Source organism: Echinops telfairi, unplaced genomic scaffold (genome assembly GCF_000313985.2).
Source record: "Echinops telfairi isolate 266 unplaced genomic scaffold, ASM31398v2 ScPeMD7_6;HRSCAF=24_1, whole genome shotgun sequence".
NCBI classification, from domain to species: domain Eukaryota; kingdom Metazoa; phylum Chordata; class Mammalia; order Afrosoricida; family Tenrecidae; genus Echinops; species Echinops telfairi.
The window spans coordinates 3,865,771-3,889,640 of NW_022103903.1; the positions used below are offsets into that span (position 1 = coordinate 3,865,771).

At 39.0% G+C, this 23,870-nt stretch overlaps 1 protein-coding gene across 2 annotated transcripts in view; it reads right to left on the reverse strand.

Moving 5' to 3' along the window:
- The window catches only part of GBE1 (1,4-alpha-glucan branching enzyme 1), a 383,033-nt gene that overhangs the window by 245,161 nt on the left and 114,002 nt on the right, over positions 1 to 23,870 (reverse strand). For both annotated transcript variants that reach the window (XM_004706425.2, XM_045286245.1), the window contains exon 3: positions 11,954 to 12,069. In XM_004706425.2, the coding sequence (XP_004706482.1) occupies positions 11,954 to 12,069 (116 nt within the window). The remainder of the gene's footprint in view (positions 1 to 11,953; positions 12,070 to 23,870) is intronic.

Consider the following 23,870-nt stretch of genomic DNA (forward strand, 5'->3'; position numbering starts at 1 on the left):
ATATATATGTTCCTATGCAAAAAGATTTCCACCACTGAAAGATTAGAGAACATTTCCAACAATGACATTCCATTCATCTAGTCAATAATAATGTTTTAGTTGCTTCTATGAACTAGACATGACTAGACCCCAGAGACACAACAATGAAAAAGACAACTCAAAATGTCACACTAACGAGTGAGTCTTGTTAGATCGTTTTATAATTTAAATACAGATGGAGTATAGGGAACAAGGAACAAGCAAGTTCGAGCATATTTAGTGGGTGCAGAGTATTTGCAAAGGAGAAATGGGAGTTTGGGATCATAGAAAACTTCACCATAAGTAAATGGCATATGAGCTCAATATTAAAGAGTCACTGGATTGAGTCAGTTAGATTACTAACATTAAAGGCCTTCCCCATAAAAAGGATGTTACCTTTGAGTTTGCTAAGATATGACCGGTGCAGTTTAAAACAGGACAAGTAATTAAGTGTGAGTGGTATCCATGAAAAAAACAAAGCTAGAGAAGAATCCACAAGACAGGCCAAGGAGGGCTTTGTATCACAAGCCAAAAATTATTAATTTATCATACTGGTCATCGGTGTTGTTCAAGCTTATTTTAATACAGGTAAATCTTTATTGAGGAGTTTGGGGCTTTCTAGGGAAGTGTAATTATAAAACAAAAAGAAGACAATACACTTAATTCATGGGAGGGCCAAGGAATGAGAATTCTGATCATCTCAGACCTGTGCACACAGTTTAAAAGTCATAGCTTTCAAATGTAAAACTCCCAGGGCCTTCGCAAATTTAGTTTTAAAGAAGTTTATTCAGTGAGAGAAATGTGTTAGGACAATGCCGATTGAGATACCAGCTTTAAAAAAGTACTTTATACCATTCTATTTTATTTAAGATATAAACTAAAACCAAACGTATTGCCATTGAATTGATTCCAACTCAGGACCACGTAGAAAGTCTCATCTCTCTTCAACCAGATTGGCTGGTCGTTTCGAACTATTGACTTTGTAGTATGCAGCCCAATACATAACCATATGCCATAACATATAAAAATGTTGCTGTGTAATTAATATTATGATCTTAAAGTATTTTTCATTCATTATTGTGTATCACTCAATATTCTTTATCTTCAGTTTATTTTGTTAAATTTATACTCATAGTAATAAAACTATATTTTACCTTAAAAAAAGATGAAAAAAGGGAGCGAAGGACTTGGTGATCTGGTTTCCTTTCAGCTCCTTCTGAGAAAGGAGCTTACATCCCGTGGAGCAAGCACAGCCCGACTCTGACAAATACAGGCTGAATATGAGCCCGAACCCACTCCAGGCAATGCTTTGTTTCACTTTGCTTTAAGCAGAAAGGATTGGACATGATTAAAGTCAGAAGGCATTTTAGTCAAAAAAGATAAGCAGATTTGGGATATTAGAAATATAGTAACCACAATTAATATGGAACTCTGGAGGGGAAATTAATCAGTTTTATAAAGGATGGTCATTTCAGAAAGAGGAACATCGAATTCAGGAATTATGAAATTTTAGAGAAGCAGGGATAAAGTAAATTTAAGGAAACCAATGTGTGTATGTGGGGGGGAGGTAATTGCATGTGGAAAAATTATAATTAAATATGCATCAGGAGTAGATTGTTATCATCAATACTGGTTATAATACAAAAATGAAGCAAGACGTTCAACATGTTGACAGCAAATGACTTTGAATCTAGATTTCTATGGCATAAACTTTAAAAGACAACATGAAATAAAAACATTTTATAATCCACAGTCTAAAACTATAGACTATAATTAAAAAGACCATATTTAAGCATAGGCATCAAAAATAATAATTTTTGCCAAGCTTGAACTAGACCAGTGGTTGTCAACCTTCTTAATGCCGCGACCCTTTAGTACAGGTCCTCATGTTGTGGTGACGCCCCCCCACCCCCCAACCATGAAATTATTTTCATTGGTACTTCATAACTGTAATTTCGCTACAGTTATGAGTCAGGTGACCACTGTGAAAGGGTCGTTCGACCCCCAAAGGTGTCACGATCCACAGGTTGAGAACCACTAAACTAGATAGAAAGTGGTGACCTAACAAAAGGACATATTTTATATATGATCACTCAGGAACTGGAAAAGACTGAGACCTTATAGTTGGTGGCGACACATGGATCTCATTAAAGAAGGTGCTTCAAAGAGTTTGTGCAAAATTTCCATTATAATTTCATTATATTTTCCCATGAACTTTATGAGGTCCCCTCATGTAAATTTGTACAAAATGTGATTGCAAATGAGCCATAATTTTAAAATGAGATCTGTATTGCTTTATTTGTGGGTCCTGAATTGAAATTACTTCTATTCTTGTCTACTATCTTTTTTAAACAATTAAATCAGAGTGTGTGTGTGGGGGGGGGCATGTTGTCAGGAGAAACCATTCCCTGGAGAAGAACAGTTTGAGTGGTAAATAAGCAGGACAGCCAAAAAAAAAAGAGGACAATTCAAATGGGTTGACACAGAGGCTTCATCCGTGGCTCTACACATAGAATAATTGTGAGGATAGCATACGACCAGGCAGGTTTGGGCTGTTGTACCGGCGGTCACTATGAGTGAGAAATGACATAATGGCACCTAACAGCAACAGGGGAGAAGCGGAATCAACGGGAAGTGAGAGAAGGAAGAGAATGCATGAAAGTAGGTTCTTCTCTTACAATCTGTACCGTGTAAGAGAAAAGAGCTGGCATTCAAGGGCAATGAATAAGGATGAACTTTTAATTATTAAAAATGAAAACGCTTTAACATTTTTATATGCTATAAAAAAGTATGTATTTTTCTCAGAAAAAAAAATCTTTAAAAGTGAAATTCTTGCAATGAAACTGGTTAAAGGATAAGTTAGCCATTTTGAAAAAAATTAAGAAATTCAGAATTTAACCCAAAAAAAGTGAAAAAGAATAGTTACCAAATATTAATTGAGGAAGATGAACTTGCTGACCCAGGGAAGTGGGGCTGAGTGTCTCTGGGCAGAGGATTACTGGATTGGGGTGCTTCCTGGCACCAATTTCAGGAAGGTGGGCTTGCAGACCCAGGGTGCTTGAGCTGGAGGTCTTTGGCTTGAGGCTTATAGCAAAGTGGTACACCACTTTGGGTATTAATCAGCAGACCAGCAACTTTGCAACATGTCCTGCAAACAAATACCCTGAGCATTTCTCACTAACATTACAAATTGTGAACCTCCTTAACAGACCTCTTAACCATGAAATTTGTCTGTCAGTGTCTGTATAGCCACAATGGATATCAGATCCAGAGAGAGCAAGTAGAGAAGTAAATTAGAGGACATTAACTAAGATATTCCAGTCCCCCCAGAGAGGGATCTTATAAGTGCTCCATGATAAGGCCTCTTTCTTGCTGGTTGTGGGGAACAGATGGATTTCTCTCAAGCTGTCTCCCCAGAATAATATGTACCAGATTTAGCTGCTTGAGAATGACTGTACACTAGGCGGTGAGCAAAATCAGGTCAGAGGTTACTCTCCTTAACATCAGCCATCTAGAGCAACCAGACTGAATAGTCTGACTCACCCTAAGTAGGGCCCATTCCCTTCTGACATTGTTCCCTTGAAGGAGTGCTTGAAGGCAAGCCTGGGACCACTCTAGGATGACTAAGCTTATTGAGTCCAGGGTCCACCTATCTTGCCACACATGCTCCCCAATTCCCTCCTCTTACTATTGCGTGTTCTCCCCTAGGTCATCCCCCTCCTATTGCTTGTATTACCCATGTTACAATCCCTCCCTATGACGTATGTTGTTATCTGCTATCAGGGGGCTTGCATGCCTCCCAGGATAGTAATTGTCTGTTTTATTGTATGAGACACCAGAATGATCAAACCTGTTCAAGGATGAATTGTACTGCCCCTCTCTGTGACGCATGATGCAGTGATGTATCCCCCTAAAGTAATATGATGCGTGGTTAGCAATAAATAAGGAGGCTCCCTGGTTCTCAGGGGGCCTGCTCCCGTGAGGGCGGAGGACGAGGGCGGCTGCTCCTGCGAGGGAGGCAGCTCCTGCTCTGGCGGCCGGGTTCCCCCCCATGAGGACCACCAAGTGGGGCGGAGATGAGCAATGCTACCATGTAATATGTCTGACTGTATTATTGTAATATCTCTCATGCTCTCGATGACTTTAATATAATACTTATATACCACAACTGTACAATTGTGCTTACTGAACCCGTGGGTAGTATTAGTAGCGGTGGGGGCTGGCCCCCCACCCCCAATCCACTATTTAATTTAATACTACAGCTGATCATAAAATTCTCTCTCCTTGCTTCTAAGATGACTCACTCTTCTATTCCCGGTGAAACGGAAAAACTGACCAACCCCATCAATTAGTATTTCACACATCTTATTTGCATGCCCTCTCCAATCATTCATTACGTAAGAGTTACAAGGATATGGATACAAAAATCATCCCAAATAATCTCACTTCACCACACACTTTTCAAAAGATGTAAATTGCTTCCTCTATGCATGAACCAGCTATAGAGTGTTCAGGTGCTGCACATAGTATAAGGAGTTTTCTCCACGATGACTATAAATTCAGAATGGTATTTCATTTTTTTCCCATACATCCAGAGGACACAATACAATGGTTAAAGTCAAGAAACATAAAATTAACTACTTATACATTAAGATATTATAGAAAAAAGAAAACAAATTTGAAAAAAAATGGACGTAAGCTCAAAGCAGCAGAAACACTCTCTTTTGCTATCTCATCCATTCCTCTAGGCAAACGTTTTAGACTGCTTTGAAAGTGCATATATTTATGTTGTGTTTCCTATCAATATTCTATAAAGCTTCAAGATTAAGAACAAAAAGAAGAATGAATCGATTAGCAAGCCTTTATTCTCATCTACAGAGGATGACCATTTCCCAGTATGTAATTTAGTTTCATTAACATTCATATTGTATTTTTCAAACACAGACAAATTATAATCTCAGTGGTGAAGGGAAGTGTACCTAATTCTAACCAGGCATTCTCCAACAGATTAGGTGTTTCAGGGTCTTAAAGGTTGATTAAGTTGAGCTACATAACAAATGAAGTGAGTAAAGGATTTTCTGCAGGTCATAGACAAGAAAATCATTAATACATATAATAATATTTAACGACATCACAAGCAAGAAACAATCAGTGTGGCTAAAATCTTTTAATCAGTGTGTACGAAAAAAATATAATGACCCAAGTAAAAAGCCCTACAATCTTAAACATCATCAGCAGATGTATGTTTTTGTTCTTCCATTTAAAAAAGGGCATCTTCAAAGTTGAACAAAATCATAAACTTCCCAAGATTTGTATTTTATCTTGTCTGTCAAGCTGCCATTAATATAAATATCAGAAAAAGAACACAATAGGCATTAACAGAGAATAACATAACAACAAGTAACAAAAGACCAGATATTTCAATAAATATTTTGAAAGATAAAGCATATAGAAAGTTGAAAAAGGAGAAATTTACTGTTCATTATTACAAAGGAAGATTCTGCATGGAAGTTAATCATCTTTCCCTAAGCACTCAGCATCTGGAGGATCCTACTATCTTGGAAGCAGGTAAGATTCAGTTTTAAAACAAGTAAAACCACTGTAAACAGTTCTGACACATGATGCCTCATATGTGTCAGAGTAGTACTGCACTCCATAAAGTGTCAACCGATGATTTTCAACAACAGAACAAAGGCCTTTATTCTAAGGCATCTCTGGGTAAGCTCAAAATTGTACCCTTCCTATTAGGAGTCAAGCATAATCGCCATTTGTATAACCCGGGGTCCATGTGTTTGGCTGCTAAAAGGAAGGTTGAAACTATGAGTTTATTTACAAGGCCCTGAGGAAAAAGGCCGAGTGACTTACTTCTAGTGTGTGTGTGTTGGGGGGGGGGGGTGTTGTAGAAGCCAGGGACACCATTCATCTATCAGTTTGCCACACAGTGGAGACTTGTGTATGTTGAGATGCTGTACGGAAAACCACTAGCAGTTAACATATTAGCAAAGCAACCCAGGGCGGAGAGTTCTCAATGGACCTATCAAACAAAGACTAAGAGGAAGGAATTGGTTATAAAATTCTGGGGAAAAACAAAACAAAACAGGCTACCAACTAGTAGTTGAACATTGTCTGATATACTCCAGAAAGAAGGAAACTCAATTTGAAAGATACTGGATATACTTGAGTATAAGCCGAGTTTTTCAGCACATTTTTTATGCAGTTTTAGTGGTGAAGTTAGGTGCCTCAGCTGATATTCGGGTCGGCTTATACTCAAGTATATATAATACTCAAAATATAACTAAGGAAGAGCAGCACCCTCCAAGTGGAGACAACTTTAATGAAATATGTGCAGGAAAGTTTTAGAGACCTTCATTTGCTGATGGGACACAACTTAAAATGAGGAGAAACAACTGCAAATATTCATTGATAATCATAATATGGAAAATATAAAATCTAAATCTAGGAAAATTAGAAGTCATCAAAAATTAAATGGAATGCATAAAAACTGATAGATAGCCTAGGAATGCTTGAACAGAAATGAACTGATATGGGTCACCTTGTATTAGATAACCCTATGACCTACTATATAGGAATAATCAATTAAAATGTAATTATACTTGGCTCAAAGGCCAAAAGTAAGCAGTCTGCTTTTTTTCAGATTATAAGGGTTCACAAACGTCCCAATGGCTAGATGGTAAACAGAATGAACCGATGACCCCATCAGTATGCTTCTACTGCTACTCCTCTCTATTGTTTTTCACCTAAAAAAACACAAAAGCTTCCCTTTTTAATTGTATATCCCAAATCTCTCTTGCTTATTACTCACATTTCAACATATCATTAACTAGCATAAAGTATTAATATTATACAATTGTAAAAATTTAAAAATAAACAAATGATCAAAAAATGCAATTATATCACATTTATTATAAAAGAACATTTTAAAGTCTAGCATAAAATATAACTATCCATGATAAAATAATGCCAAATATCTATAAAGAATAGTTAATGTAACCACTATTAAAATTTAAACATCAACCACTAAAGCCAACGATGAAGAAATTGAGGATATTTTGCCAAATTCTGCATTCTGAAACTGATCAAAAGTGCAATCAAGATTCATTGATAATTACTGGTGATTGGGATGAGACAACTGAAAAAAAATAAAGAAAATCAACAGTTGGTAATTAAGTCCTTGGTGATGTAAAGAAGATATCAGGATAGATTTTTACAAGGATTGCACAGTGGTTTATCACTGCAAATATCTGTCTCAACTACATAAACAGGATATATAGATATATATAGCCAGATATCATACATAGGAACCAAGTTAACTATGAATGTGAAAGGACACAATGGAGAAACTCAGTACTAACATGCAGAGCAAGGCCAGGGACCAACTGTGGAAAAGACAGACCACCAATTGCTCATGTATGCATGGAAGGAAGTTAAATCAAATAGCATATTGCATTGGGCAAATCTGCTGTAAAAGAAATCGAAATGGTGCTTTGAAAGCATGGTAAATAAATGTCAAAGAAGAACAATGAATAAGAAAGATCAAAGATTTATTGATGAATATATTATTATTCTAACAAAGAATGTTGAAGGACTGGCAGAAAAATGAACAAATCTTTCTTGGAAGAAATACATCTAAAATACACTGTGTTAGCTCCAGTTGACTAGATAAACAAATCCAGAGACAGTCATATGTGTGTAAGAGAGAGCTTTACATCAAAGAGCAATAGTATATAAGAAAACATGCCAGCACAATCCAGATCAAGTCAATAAGTCTGATATTGGCCCATATCTCTGATACTAGTCCATAAATTCCTCTTCAGATTCACACAGCACATGCAATGATGCGGAATGCAGCAAGATGATAGGCCAGTGGGTAGAAAGTCTTGCGGATCCAGTGTCAGTGGAAGTATCTCTAGGGCTCTGGCTACCATCAGAGTGGCTCCATGTAGCTTGTGAACAGGAAGACAAAGCAGAGAGTGTGTTCCACCTCCAAGGAGGAAGAGAGAAAAACTTCCCGAATAATCATAAGAAGCCCATGCCCACAATGAGGCATCAATCAGGCTGTTACCTGACTCAGGCCTAGAATGCACCCCTATAAACTAGTTTTCAAGTTGACATGAAATTATGCAACTCCCACATACACGTTAGAAGCAAAGATCGTGAGGCTTCAACTCACTTTCTCTGAACCTATTATCAGTAGAGACCAGTCCTGGTAAAGGACATTATCATTGGCAAAATAAAGAGTAACAAAGAGGGAAACTCTCAACAAGAGGAATTGTCAAAAACTGATAGGTATTTTCTCACAGTTTAGGAAGTTAAAAGTCTGTATTCAGGATACCAGTTGTAATCTCTGAAGGAAGGTCCTTGTCTCCTTTTAGCATCCGTGAGCCTGACATCCCTTAGAGACCTCCATGTGTCTTAGCATCTATCTTTGCCTGTGTCTAAGAGATGCCCAGTGCACAAAGGTAGACAGCCTGTCTCCAGCATATGTGTATGCACACCCATCCAAACACTCATTATACCCATCTCCTGATTAAAAATTTAGAAAATAAATCACCTTTACCATGCAAATTATTAATGGATTGACATAGTCCTCCCCCAACTCTTAAATCATTGTGACAGATGCCACACTTTACAAATGGCTGACTACTGATCATACCATGGGGGTGATTGTATCATTGTATAACTGTGTAAAAATATTATTAAATATGCTCTTTTTCCAAAGTGTTCAGTTAAAGAGTCCAGATGTTTTACAGAGAAAACAAAGCTATAATTTCAATGGTAGGTTATAGCTCTTTTTTTGTTGTTGTTAATGGTTACGGGATAATTCATAAGAGAGACATCCTCAAGTGAGTTATAAAGGTCAATCCCTTGTGGACTGAAATAAATCTTCAAGTTCAATTTTAAAAAAGATTTTTAATTACCAAAACAGACTTACCTAGGGACAACTTCAAATTGAAAGGCCAAAAACCTGAAGTTAGTTGATTTTTATAGATAATTTAACCCTCCTCCCAATGAAAGTTTGCTGACTCATAAAAAAATAAAAATTGTATCATTATAATGTCATCTAATTGTTTATCAACATTCAAAACATCTAAAGATTATGAATAATAGTTAGAAAGTAATTTCTAATTATCTTCACTAGTATAAAGACCTTTTTTTTAAAGATACAAATAGTTTAGCTGATACCTGTGAGCTGGTAAGTATTTACCTGCTATTAAACATGGATTTTAAAAGTCAAATAAAAATTTAAAAATTTTAAAAAATGTATCAGATTATTTCATCTCATTAACATAAAATAAAAGTTAGTAGGAAAGTAGCATGGAATGCACCTCTAACTTCCTTCAGATACACAACTGAGAGGAACATTACAACGCCTCACCAAGCCAAGGTGATTTCTATGAGGCAGTCAGGCATGACTGCCAACCCACCAGCCTTCTTTATACCATTCTGATACCCATGGCCTCCCACATGGCACTTTATTTCTTAGCTGAGTTCCATAATCAATTCCAATTGCTACAAAGAACTCACAGAAATACTCACAAGGGATTTATTAGGAAAGTTAACAGGCTACAAAAGGTAAGATAAAAAATCATTACGGATACTGTTTTATTTTGTCTGCAGCACTACTAGTAGGTAAATCTCTCTCATCCTTGGCCTCTCAGTCTCCTGGGCACATGGCCTCTGCACGGCTTGGGTAAGTTCCAAAGCTCTTTAATGATTGATAATGCTCAGAGGGTCCTCCATTCTGCAAGCCCCTCTTCAGCCCCATGGCAAGGACTGTACCCTTTCCATGGGCTAGAAGCCCTCTCATTTGTCCCGGGCTATCACCACCACTTCCACTACTCTGTACAAGGATTTTAGGTGTGCTCCACTCTTGTGGATCTTAATTCTTAGAAGTTGCGAGAGTCTCCTTTCCTGTTTTTGAGAAGTTTAACTTTATATCCACTGGAATGACAAAACTGACCACTGGAATGACAAACCTGACTAATTGCCAAGCTAGAATACAATGCATGCTTATTTGCATATTTCCACCAATCATCTGGTACAAGATACAAAGATTATGGTTAGACGAGCCACACTAACTTAACTTCTCCTCAGTTGGTCAAAGAGAATATAGTACATAGGACACACTAGAAAATATTTGAGTCTTCAAGTCAGATCGGCTAATTGAAGGTCTACTATAATCCCTAATACATATCAGCACCTACACAATAATTAATTACTAGTATTCCATTATTTTTCCTGAAATATAAAGACAATATATCAAAATTAATATCCTCATCATTAAATCAATCAGTAGGTAAAGTGTTAAAATTCATAAAACTGTCTAATTGAAGAAGGCAGAACAAAATTCTCTAATGCTTTAAAAATTTAAGTTTAAGTTTAAGTTTGTTGTTTTTTAAGTCAGAAAGAAAGAGGGTGGGTATGGGGGAGTGGGATGGAGAGTGAGCACAAAGGAGGTGGGGAGGGAAGAGTACTGTTTTATAACCACTGTCATTATAAGTAGATTCTAACTCATAATGACACTACAGGACAGAATACAACCGCCTCTTTGGATTTCCAAGGTTGTAAATCTTTACAAGATTAGATAGCCTCATCTTTCTCCCATGAATTTTATAACAATCCCATAAAATCAGATGACACAAGCCATGAAAGTATCAAATAATTTGTTTTGGTCTTTCAAAGGCCAGACCTGAGCACAGCTGTCCCAGTCAATAAATGATTACTAATCGGCTAAGCTGTATGAGGTCCTACTCTAAGAATAGAAATATACGGTAACAGCAAACATAGGTCCAAAGAACAACGGTCCGAACTCTCACAGAACTTATATACACATAAAAAAAGGGTTGCGTATATTAATTTTAAATCCCTCTTATTTTATACTGTCAGTACTTTTCACTTGTTCACTACAAAATAAAAAGAACTTTGGCTGACAACCCAAGTTAACATGTCTATTTATTTCAGACAATATGCTCCTATGTAACTATATTATGTATGGCAGCATTTTAGTAATTTCCATACAAACATAGATTTTTTAATTTATTTTAAAACATTATGCGTTTTGGTTTTAGATCCAATTTAGGCAAACCTGAGTTAGCATTGATATATAGCAAATGCATCAGAAAATGTTTATTCGATCACAGGATGTATGATGAATGCTATTACGTGCCTAAGGAAGGGAGACAGAAAGATACACGGAAATAATATAGAATTATATAAGCTAAAAACCAAGATTATATTAAAAGATTAAGATGGTCTCACATGGCTGAAAGTCCTCAATTCTAATCCAGAGTTTAGGAACCATCCCTCTGGCATCCGTTTAGGAAACAGGAGAGACAGATGTGCCTGCTCTCCACACCCTGAGTGCGGAACCACAGCTAACGTTGTGAGAGCTCGGAAATGAGGCTGGCTTTTAGTGAGCAAGTCCTCATGCTAACACAGGTGACACTATCGCAGGACATCAAGGAACCAGGAAAGGAGAGAGTCTAGAAAAGGAAGCCTTGAAAAGTCAATTTCCAGGACAATACCATCTCCAGTTAAGTGGCTCACGGCAAAACCAGCTTTAGCAAGGCTCTCTTTATAGGTGAACTAATCTCTAGATTTGCTAATTTTGTGAAAGTTTTCATGTTACTTTTTTTTAAGTGAATGATCTATTTTTCAATGTAAACATTTACTTATTCAATTCTTCCCTACATAAAGTTCTAAACTCATGAGGATAACATCTTGCCAGCCAAATCTTTCTCATAGAACACATTCCCATTTGCCCTTCCCACTTTAAAATTTTCCTCTTTGGGGCTAGTTAGACTGTTTCTCCAAGAACTGTCGTAGATGGGTCATAATGCTAATATTCTGAACAAATTTACAAAGAACATAAAAATAAAATAAATTCAAATAAATAGCAAGTGGAGAAAAGTACCTTTAACTTGGATCCATGAGGCACAATTGCAGATTTATCCTGCTTGGGTGGGATGTACAGCTCCCATTTTCCAAAATCCAGTTTTTTATATGGGTATGAAAATGGATTCCAACCATCTGAAAAAAAATTATTCATCAGTCAACCATAGGAAAATAAGATTAAAGTGCAATGACTTTCAAGTAAAGCATAATATGCTGCCCACATTTAAAAAATTAAAGCACCTAGAAAATATTAAATTTCCTATTCAAAATATTTATTTAGGAACAGTATATGGGTTGTTTTTAAAAATGATAAATTTGCAAGAGCTGTTCTTCATTCTAAAATAAAGATTACAACATTTTCAAATCTACTTTTAATTTTCACTTTCATTAATAAGTATAATGTTAAAGAAAAATGTCAATTTTTAGAAATATCATTAAAAAAGATAAATTAAATGAAGAAAGGGCAAGGCAACATGGACAAATAAGATATATCTCATGGTTGAAAGCATTATAGGACAATATAGCAAATCCACAGAGAAGACTACATGGCTGACCCCACTATGAGACATGACAACCCTCACTGACCCATAGCTCTATAGGAGGCAACACTGGAGACACAGTATGGGAATTGTTTCCAATCTGACCCCACCAAACCAAGGCAAAACACTAAGAGCATCCAGCAGAACAGCAAGGGAACAGAGCTATGAAATCCCCAGGGAATACTAAAGACAGACTTTGGGGCCAGGGTGTGGCACCCCATCAGACTTGACCAGAAAACACTCCTAAAGACCAACAAACAGAAGCAACAAAGCCCACAAGGAAGAAGCACACCAAGCTGAGTAATCACGAAGTGCCGAAGGGATCAGTTATCAGGCAACAAAGAAGAAAAACTTATATCATTGTGTGCTCACATCTCCGATACAATCGCTGAACACAAATGGGTAATAAGCAATGTGGTAAAGAAAGGTGATGGTGCCTGGCGATAGTGTATGGGGTTTTAAAGGCTGAAGGTAAACAAGCAGCAATCTAGCTCAGAAGCCAGGAAGCCCACATGGAAGAAGCACACCAGCATGTGTGATCACGAGGTGTCGAAGGGATCAGGTATACATCATCAGAACAAAAAATCACATCATTGTGAATGAGGGAGACTGTGCAGTAGAGACCCAAAGCCCATCTGTAGGCAACTGGACATCCCCTTAGGAAGGGTTGCAGGGCAGAGACGAGCCAGTCAGGGTGACATGTAGCAACCATGAAACATACAACTTTCCTCTAGCTCCTTAAATGCTTCCTCCCCCCGCCCCTACTATCATGATCCCAATTCTACCTTACAAATCTGGCTAAACCAGAGGATGTACACTGGTACAGATAGGAACTGGAAACACAGGGAATTCAGGGCGGGTGATCCCTTCAGGAGCAGAGGTGAGAGAGGCGATACCAGGATGGTGGGTGGAGGGTGGAGTGGAAAGGGGAACTGATTACAAGGATCTACTTATAACCACCTCTCTGGGGGACAGACAACAGAAAAGTGGGTGAATGGAGACATTGAACAGAGTAAGATGAGGGCGGGGTGAGCAGAGAGGGAGGGGGAAAATGAGGAGCTAATACCAAGGGCTCGTGTAGAAAGCAAATGTTTTGAGAATGATGATGGAAACATATGTACAAATGTACTTGACACAACGGATGTACGTATGGATTGTGATAACAGTTGTATGAGCCTCCAATAAAATGATTTAAAAGGAGTAATTAAATCTATATCAAATCTGACTGAACTCAACAAGAAAGTGACAGAAATTGAATTAAAGCCTTTAGACACCATGTATCTCCCAATGAAAGACAGAAGTTACAAACTATTGGGACAAACAAAAAGGAGATTTGCAGGTTACAGAAGAAACCACAATGAACAAATTGAGACTTAATGTATAATAACAACAGCAGTAAACATCATTAAAAATGCAGATTCAACAGTTTTGGAATGGAAAGTAAGAGCATACCCACAAATATTTATAGTTTAGGCAGAGGATATTTGTATATTTACTTTTGCTGCAAATGTATCCATGAAAGTGGCAGAGCATAGAGAATGTAAATTTATGATACTTCTTAGATATAACCAAACTCATTAAGGCAATGAGCCACTAGACTTTGGAAATTAGGACCATATATTTGCAAAGTGCCAATGTCTAGTGACACAACATAGTTCAAACATAGTAAGGTGTGTAGTGACAAATAATGGTTGACACTACTGGAAGTCACTTTAAAAAAAAATATTCTAGAAAGAGAATACACTGTATGTCATAGCTAATTCAAAGTGTACTGGGAAGACAAACCTTAATCCAAAGTATGTTTTAAAAAGCAAACTACATGTGAAATATAACTGGAGATTATAACCCATGAGTTTATTAAGAAAAAATCCTGAAATGGTGCCCCGGTAAGCAGCCCATACTAGGAGCTCTGTGAGATCTGTGTCCAAGAGGATGAGTGGGATAATTCTGATAGGTGAAAACACCCCCATGACAACAAACACTCCTCACCCATGTCTGCCTCAATCCTGAGCCCCAGATATCTGTGACATGATCCCAGGGATTTCCCAGCCCATGGCAGCCGGGCTGCGCTGCCCTGCTGAGTCCCACACTGGGGCAGCTGGACCACCACACAGCAGCTGTCCACTTGTAGCACTCCCTTAGGGGAGCTACCCCCTTATCCAATGGTTCATCTATCTACACTTGGTGGTGGTCCCACTGCCAAGCTCTAGTCCCTCCCACTACTCACCCAGGACCCCAAGGACCGACCTTTCGTCCATCTGCTATAAATTTGATTACTTGCAGATGCAAGGACAATCCACACAATTGCCTAAGAGTCCTACACCCCTGCAGCAGCCATGTCTACAGTGCCTGCAGGACATAGCACTCACCACTTCCTCAGTAGCACCTCTCCAGGACCACTGTTTAAAGTACATCTTTTGTCTAGAAGGCATCCTTCCCGCACATCTAGCCTTGCTCTGGAACCCAGAGGATCAGCAACCAGGTCCCTGGGGCTCCCTGGCCCATGTCTGCTATACTGCTACAGGCCCCAATGCAGTCACTGCCCAATTAACCCCCTTCAGCCATCGCTGTACCTGGAGCACTTCCCTTCCCACCACCCACAACAGCAGCAGACTGTCCCATGCCAATATGGGACTCCTCAACTATAGCAGCAATAGCAGCCCAACCAGTGCCGGGCACCTCCACCCTGTGGAGGCTTTCACCCAGCACCTACACCAGCAGCAAAGGGGTTGCTCCCATCATTGCTCAGCACCCCCTCCTGTGGCAGCAAGACCTCCCCCACCATTTTCTTCTATTAGGTGCCTTTTAAAATAAAGGCTAGTTCATCTCCTCCCTGCGACCCTTATGTAAGGGGATGTCCAGTCAAGGTGCAGTGTAGCAATGTTGAAACATACAACTTTCCTCTAGCTCTTAAATGCTCCCCCCATCCCTAGCACTATCATGATCCAAACTCTACCTTACAAATCTGGCTAGACCAAAGGATGCACACTGGTACAGATAGGAAAGGGAAACACAGGGAATCCAGGACAGATAAACCGCTGAATACCAGTGTTGAGAGTGGCAATACTGGGAGGGTTGAGTGAAAGTGGGGTAGCAAGGGGGAACCGATCATAAGGATCTACATATAAACTCCTCTCTGGGGGATGGACAACATAAAAGTGGGTGAAGGGAGACGTTGGACAGTGTAAGATATGACAAAATAATAATTTATAAATTATCAAGGATTCATGAGGGAGGGGGGAGCGGGTAGGAAGGAGAAAAATGAGGAGCTGATACCAAGGGCTCAAGTGGAAAGCAAATGTTTTGAGAATGATGATGGCAACAAATATACAAATGTGCTTGACACAATAGATGTATGTACGGATTGTGAAAAGAATTGTACAAGCCCTCAATAACATGACTTCAAATAAAAAAGGCTGAAAATCATGGACTGCCCAGACCAGTTCAGCCCAGGGGCAAACATACAGTCACCAGCCTCCCCCTAGTCTCTAAGGCCCTTCATGGCCATTGACCACCGAGTCCCACTGCACCTTGACTACACAGCAGTCTGACCGAGCATCATAATAGACCACAGGCAGCCCTCAAAAACTCCCTTACAAGTCACACAGAGAAAGAGCACAGGGTCCCTTGGTCTCCCAGAAACATGGCACCAAGCTTGACAAAATTGTCACATAAACAACAGCATACCACAATACTCCCAACAAGAAAACAATAAAGACAAAACACAACAGCAGAGCTAACTCCACTCGTAGAAGAATCAGACGTGGATCTGCCACAAAAATAAATTTTCAGAAGACTGCTTGGAATAACACAGGAGATGGAACCAACACAGAATAAGGAAGCAATGATAGAGGAGATGAAGACCACCCACCAAAGGGAAACACAGGAGTTAATGGAAGAGGTAACAGAAGCTGCACACAGGATCACAGATCTCACGAATAGACAAGAGGAGGCTGAAAATCGTATCAGTGATCTGGAAGACAACCAGGCAGACTTCAGCAAATGAAAAAGACAGTCAAACAGGTAATAAAAGAGGTGGAAGAAAACCAGAGATCAATGACATAGGCTATGAATAGGAACACGAAGAAGTCAACAACTAAATTAGCAAGGGAATTTGTGGAAGCAAACTTTCCCACATTATGAATGAGAATCAGACAATCATACAGGAAGCAGAGAGGACACCAATTAGAGGAAAACCCAGCAAGAACTCATCAAGGTATATAATAAATTATCCAGCTTCAAGGAAAAAGGGAAAATTTTAAGAGCAGCAAGAGAAAAGAAAATGGTCACATACAATAGTTCTCAGGTATGAATATACTCATACCTATCAGCAGAAACCATAAAGAGGCGGATAGAGTGGAATAACATATTCCAACAGCTGAAAGAAAAAACACTGGCCCAAAAAAAGCACCTACCCTGCCAAATTATCTATTAAGATATAAGGAGAAATAAGGGTCTTCCAGGACAAGAAAAAACTCAAAGAACATGACATAAGACACACAAACCTGCAGAAGATCCTTGCTGACTCAATATGGTCAGAAGACCAACATCCACCAAGCACAAGCAGGAGATCACCATATAGTCCAACTCCAACCAGAAGCCAACATGCCAATAACAATTACCAAGCTAACATGGCTAGAGAGGGAAAAGAAGGCAAGAGAAATACAAATTAAAACAACCATGGAATACCATCTAACACCCTTGAGGTTAGCCCAAAGCAGAAAATCAATGAGGGGATGTGGCAAGATAGGAACTCTCCTCCACTGTTGGTGGTTGTGTAGATATGTACAGCCTCTGTGGAAAGCGATCTGGTGATGTTTAAAGAAAATGGATATTGATCCACCTTATGACCCAGCTATCCCTCTACTGAGCATATACCCAGAAGAGGTAAGAAATAAAACAAGACCAGTCATTTGCACTCCAGTGTTTATTGAGGCACAATTCACAATCGCAACGAGTTGGAAACACCCTAAATTTCCATCAGTAGACGTGTGGATCAGTAAACTCTGGCACATACACACAATGGAGTACTATGCATAACTAATTAGCACTGGTGATTGCAAGAAACATGGAAAGAGTTGGAAGAAATTATACTAAGGGAAGTCATCCAATCACAAAAGGACAAGTACAACATGAGTGCCCTGACGTAAGTATAATCAGCACAGTAGGTATAGAAGAAAAGCCACTCATCTAACAATACACGGGTTAAGGTACAGGCAGTCGGATGGAAGTCAGACCAACCCCAAGGAGGTACATGTTAATCCAACACAAAGGGAAAAGGGGGAAAGGGGGAGGACGAATGGGGGAAATGGTGAAAGTGAGATGATGGCATGGGTGGAGCAGGGTACTAATCCACCCACGAGGAGGTATTGGTTATGTCTCCACTGAATTGGGAGTGTGCATACACTCCCCACCACGGTACAACAAACCATGAGGGCAACATAACCACATGGATGAATGAATGAAATGAAATGTAATGAATGAAATACGTGGCTGTCTCAAGGGAGAGCCAAACTGACCCCCTCCCTAGAAGTATGTGTGGGAGTCACCTATCTGGTGTCAATTTAAGGATTAAGAGTGTAGGGGTGGAGTCAAGGCTGTCAATCTGGAGATAGCCAATGAGACTTCTGTGGGCATGACCTTCTCCTGAGAATTTTGGGCAATCTGGTACTTCCTCCTTGGAGGCGGAAGACACCTCTCTCTCTCTCTCTCTCTGCCACTCCCTGGGAGACATTGCAGAAGACAAGCGACATGGACGCAACCATACCTCAGAAGCCGGAGAAGCCACAGAGAGACCCCTGCCAGCACTGACATGTTTCCAATGACACTGGATCCAAAGACTTTCTACCCACTGGCCTGTGATCTTCTGCATTTGGAGTCATTGAAACGTTTTGTTAGCCTGAAGAGGACTTTATAGATTGATATCAGATACATGGGCTAATATCGGACTTAAGGACTTGATATGGACTGGGCTGGGATGTTTTCTCAATGTTCAATTGCTCTTATATATATATATATCTTTCTTATACACATATGTGTGTCCGTGGATTTGTTTCTCTAGACTACCCAGACTAACACAGTATGTGTAGCAGTGAACAACACTAAACCTACAGGAAAGCAAACCAAGAAGGAAAAAGAGAAAAGGATGGTTTGTCTAGAACCCAGAACCATGCATGGAGCTGATAAGATACAAAGAGGATGCTAGGGCTGACAACAGCTCATAACATGGTGTCCCCTTACTGTAGCATACTGGGACAGAGGACAATACTGGGGACACAAGCGGGGAAGTAATGCGGTCTGAACCACCCGCAGCAGGGCCAACCAAGAAGGAAAAATAACCTATTAGCAAGTGGAGCAAAGCCAAGACACAAAACCCCTAAAGTGCCCCCCGAATAGACTTTAAGCTAGGGTGTGCAGTCCCTGGAATTCCTCTAGGACCAGTGGGGAGATAGTCATAAAGGTCAATGGACAGATCTAGAATTATGTATTTTTTTCTCTTTTTCTTTTGCAATCGTTTGTTTTCTTTTTGTTTGATTTATGCCATTTTTTGTTTGCCAACTTATAAAAGTCAGGCGTGGGAAGCAAGCTCGAGGAGAAAGCAATGGAACCAATGGTCCTGGAGGGACATGGGCGAGAAGGTGGCAGGGGGAAGGGTGCATAAGCAAATAGCGCCATAGACAAGGGAACAACTAGGGAATTAAATCAACAATGAGGAGGATGCAGAGATCTGAGGGTGTTGGAGCAACAGCAATCTAGCCGAGAGGAATTGCTAAGAGGCAGAAGTAGGGGGAACGTGATGGGGAAGCAGGAGGAAAGTAAGAGGAAACAGAGGAAGGATCTAGAAAGCAAAGCTATGGATAAAGGAATAAGTATAGTTGTGTACATATGTAAATACATTAGTCCATAAAAATAGAGGAATTGGACTATGTACATATATTTATATGGCACTACACTGAGGTAGTGGACAGACTTCGGGCCTCTGATCATACCCTCCCTACATACAAGAACACTTTTTGCTAATGGGCATTCTGCGATGCTCACCCTCCCTGTATGATTGCTAAAGACAAAATGTGTGCATAAGCAAATGTGCTGAAGAAAGCAGATGGTGCTGGGCTATTAAAATATATAGCATCTGGTGTCTTAAAGGCTTGTACTTAAACAAGTGGCCATCCAGAAGAGAAGCAACAACCTGACATGGAAGAAGCACACCAGCAAGTGCGATCATGAGTTGCCATTGAGACCGGGTAACAGGCATCAGAAGACTTTCCAACAAACAAACAAACAGAAACCCAAAGCCCATCTGTAGACAATGGAACATTCCCCCACAGAGGGGTCACAGGGAAGGAATGAGTCAACAGGGAAGGAAGGATGAAACACACAATATTCCTCTGGTTCCTTAAGACTTACTCACTCCCAATTATCATGGCCCCAGTGCTGCTTCTCACTTCGAACTAGCCCAGAACATATACACAGGTACAGATAGGAGATAAGAACTCACGACACACAGAATCCAGGAACAGAAATAGGAATAGTGATAGCAGAAGACTAGGGGGAAGGTAGGGAGAGGAGGGGAAGAATGGGGAACCAATCAGGTGGAAGAACAACAGAAACCATGGGTAAAGGGAGACAGTGGTCAGTGTGAGATATGAAAATAATAATAATGTATAATCTATCAAGGAGTCACAAGGATGAGGGGTGGGGAATAAGAACTGAAACCAAGGGATCAATAGAAAGTAAATGTCTAGAAAAGAATGATGGCAACATATGTACAAATATGCCTGATACAATTAATGTATGAATTGTAATAAGAGTTGTTAGAGTCCCCAGTAAAGTGATCTTTTAATTAAAAAAAAATTTTAATCATATATAGGAAACCCAATTGACAAAAATTATTCTTAAAAAAGAATGAGTCAATTAAGCAGCAAGGAAACTAGAGAATCCTAAATGGAAACATCAAAATGGAATAAATAGGACAATTCCATAGCATGAAAATATAAACAATCTTAATGAATGAGTGGTATAAAAAACTGTTAAATAGTTATCTAATTTTCTGTGTAAACTTTCATCATAAACCATGAAATATTGGTTAAAATATACACAACCAGTATTATATAACACATGGATACATACTTATATAGCAAAAAGTGGTACTATGATATTAGTTTCTTAAACAGAGACATCAGAAGCCCTTTGAATGCCATGTTTTCCATTTTGCATTTCCAATTATTTAGTCCTATCCATTTTTGTCCCATCAACTTTTAAAGGTCTTCAGTTTCAGCTAGTCTAAACATTAAGGGTAGCATAAGGATATGGAGCAACATTTCAATAAAGGTTCTAAATATTTCTCTCAGACCTGTCATGAAGACAACCTGAAAATGTCTACAGGCAACTTATCTTCAGAAACAGCACACTAGGGTCTGTGTTTGACACTTCACTAAATCCTCAAATGCATCTTGCCTAAGCAGAGAGGCTTCAAATGATCATGAAAAAGTTCCATTATCTTTTAGTTTCATTTTTCTATGATTTTGTGGCATATCCTTGTATATTCATGTGACATTACTTAAGTAAGTAGATTTTAATTCATAATTAGAAGGAGTAAAACAAAGCAGAAAAAGTGTTAAATATATGTATATCAGGGTGTTGTAACACTTTATAAATCTAATCAATTTCTTTTAGGACTAATTAGGGAAGACAATTAATAAATGTAAATGAAAAGCTACAGATACTTTCCTGGTTAGTTAGGTCTGGAAATAAAGGGTACAGTCCATTAGTTCATTCATTCATTCATTAAATATGTACTGGATGTATAATGTGGGGTCTACTGTCAAATTCAAAATTAGTGTTCAAAATGAGTCCTATAGCATGGAGAAAAGATCAAATAGAGTAATTTGTACACTAAGGTGAATACTAAGGTATATAATATGGAACATTTAATATATATAACATTTAGATTTATACTTCAGTTATATGGAACAAAGTACATATGCAGATTTATTTTAAAGAGTTGTTTTTGAGCAATGTGAAAATACATGAGTTTTTGAGTAGCTGCTTTTGATTATCAAATGAACTACTGCTTTAGTTTATAATCATTTAACTTGAGTATTAAGATCCATTTAGGCAAGTAAAGTAGTATTATGGCTGTAAATTAGACAAAAATACTTTTCTATGACATGCTTACCTTTAAAATTGTCTGAAAGATTTAAAACACCTTAAGCACATGACTGTGATTCCACCTTGTAAAATGTATTTTCCCTACCATTTTCAAGAGTTTTATTTTGTTCCATTGCTCATCCCCATCCAAACAAGTGACAGCTTTAACTGCAGGCACCACACTAACCTGGCAAAGTCCGACTTCTCATTTTCAGGTGTACCCTATATGGTGCTGTTGATCATTTTTATACAACCTGTCTCACTATGGTTTTTCAACTCCTAACAAATGATTGAGTGGAACTATACAAATGAGTGTGGAGACCTGGTAGTGTAGTGGTTAAGCATTAGGTGGTTCAAAACAATCAATAGCTCCTCAGGAGAAAGACTGGGATTTCTACTCCCATAAACATTTAGTCTTGGAAACCCACAGGAGGTCGCCATGAGTCCGTATTAACTTGATGGCAGTGAGCATATAAATGAGTTATCTGTGTACCTGTGTATGGGGCTTGAAAAGCTTGCTAAAAATGCAAATAAAGCTCATGGAAACCTAAAAGAGGATTGATCCATTTAAGCCTAAGCTTAAAATGAGTAACCAAGGAGGTAACTAGAAGTGGCCTTACTTGCACCAGGGGATAAGAGCAGAGCTCATCCTTTGGACTTCATGCCCCTGTGCTGAGAATGTCCAAGACCCAGGAGACACAGAAAGAAAGAGAGCCAAAAGACCAGAGGCAGCAGGTAATGGAAAGCAGCAGTGGCAGAACAACTGTTGGATCGGAATCAGGAGAGTGGTGTGAGATGGCACGTTGAACTTCCTGGTACACAGGAAGCAAACCAGTGACAGTGGCTGTGCCACCTCACAGGGAAAGAGAGCTATGTGTCTTTGAGAAGGAGGTTTAAGTTTGCTTACCTTCAACCCAAGAGAGAGAGAGCTTATCACTGTCAGGCCAAGGTTTACAGGTAGAATAAAATGCCTCCTGGCATTTATTGGCAGCACGACAGACTTGTAAACTTGCCCAAGCATGGCCTAAGAGAGGCCAGCCTAAGGGGCAAAAAAGGCCAAGACAAAGAAAAAATATTCCTATGGGCATGGCCAAGAAGAACTAAATCTTGAGTCATTCTTAAGCCTAAATCCTAACCTGTTACACCCTAATAATCCCCAAATATGTAAGTAAGCCTGTGCGTTCTGTGTAGCCATTGTAATGAATAATCAAACCCAGGAGAAAAGTAGGGAAAACTGTGGGAGGGATGGTTAGTGTCAGAATTACTAAAAAGTTTGGCGTGTGCAAGCATGAATGATTTCTAACTCTAGGAAATCAGTCTCGGGCTGATGAAGATGGTTCCCTTGTGAATCTATAGGAGATCAACACGTCATTTTGCTCAACCCTAAATTCATCCCACCAACCATTATAAGTTTACATAGGAGTACAAAGAATTCACATGTAAAACAAAATTTTTGTTTTTGCTTTTGCATTACAAAATTCCTTCCATTACTTCCCATACAAGCACCAGGCAGCCTGTTCGAACCTTAATAGAGAGCTCAGAATATAAGATCTCCAGGTGCTTTTCACAAACATGTAAGATTCACTTGGGAAGCTGGTTAAAATTCAGATCTGATTCAATGATCTGAGGTGAAATGCAAACTCTCTGCAAAGGGTAAAACTGGATTGAACCAGTATGAAGCTCTCCTCCTTAAAGACAACTATTTGTTTCTCTCTCAAGTATAGGATGAGGTCAGATAACTTAGTGGATTACACCATGGGCTGCTAATTGCAAGGTCAGCAGTTCAAGCCCATCACTCTCAAAAAGTTGAGGCTGCCTGTTCCTATAAGGATTTACAATCTCAAACATCAAAGGGAGCAATTCTATTTTGATATACAGGGTCATTACAAGTGGGATTTGACTCAATATCAGTAGGATATTAAAAGTTCTCTAATGATGCTTAAACGTTACCTGTCATCAGAATAATCTAGGTTTGTTAAAATTGCAGGCCCCCACTCCAGTTTCTAATTCAAATAATATGGAGCCTAATATTGTGCACCTCTGACAAGTCCCCAGGTGTTGCTGATGCTGTTGGCTAAGAGACCACATTTTAGGAACAACCACATATTAAATGCATTTAGTGTAGCATCTCTACTCATACCTTTTGTGAATTTACAGATCAGATTAGAAATAATCAAATATTCTAAGTCAATAGATCAAAAAATTGTGCATTAAATTAGGATAAAAAAATCAAGGAAAACATCACTC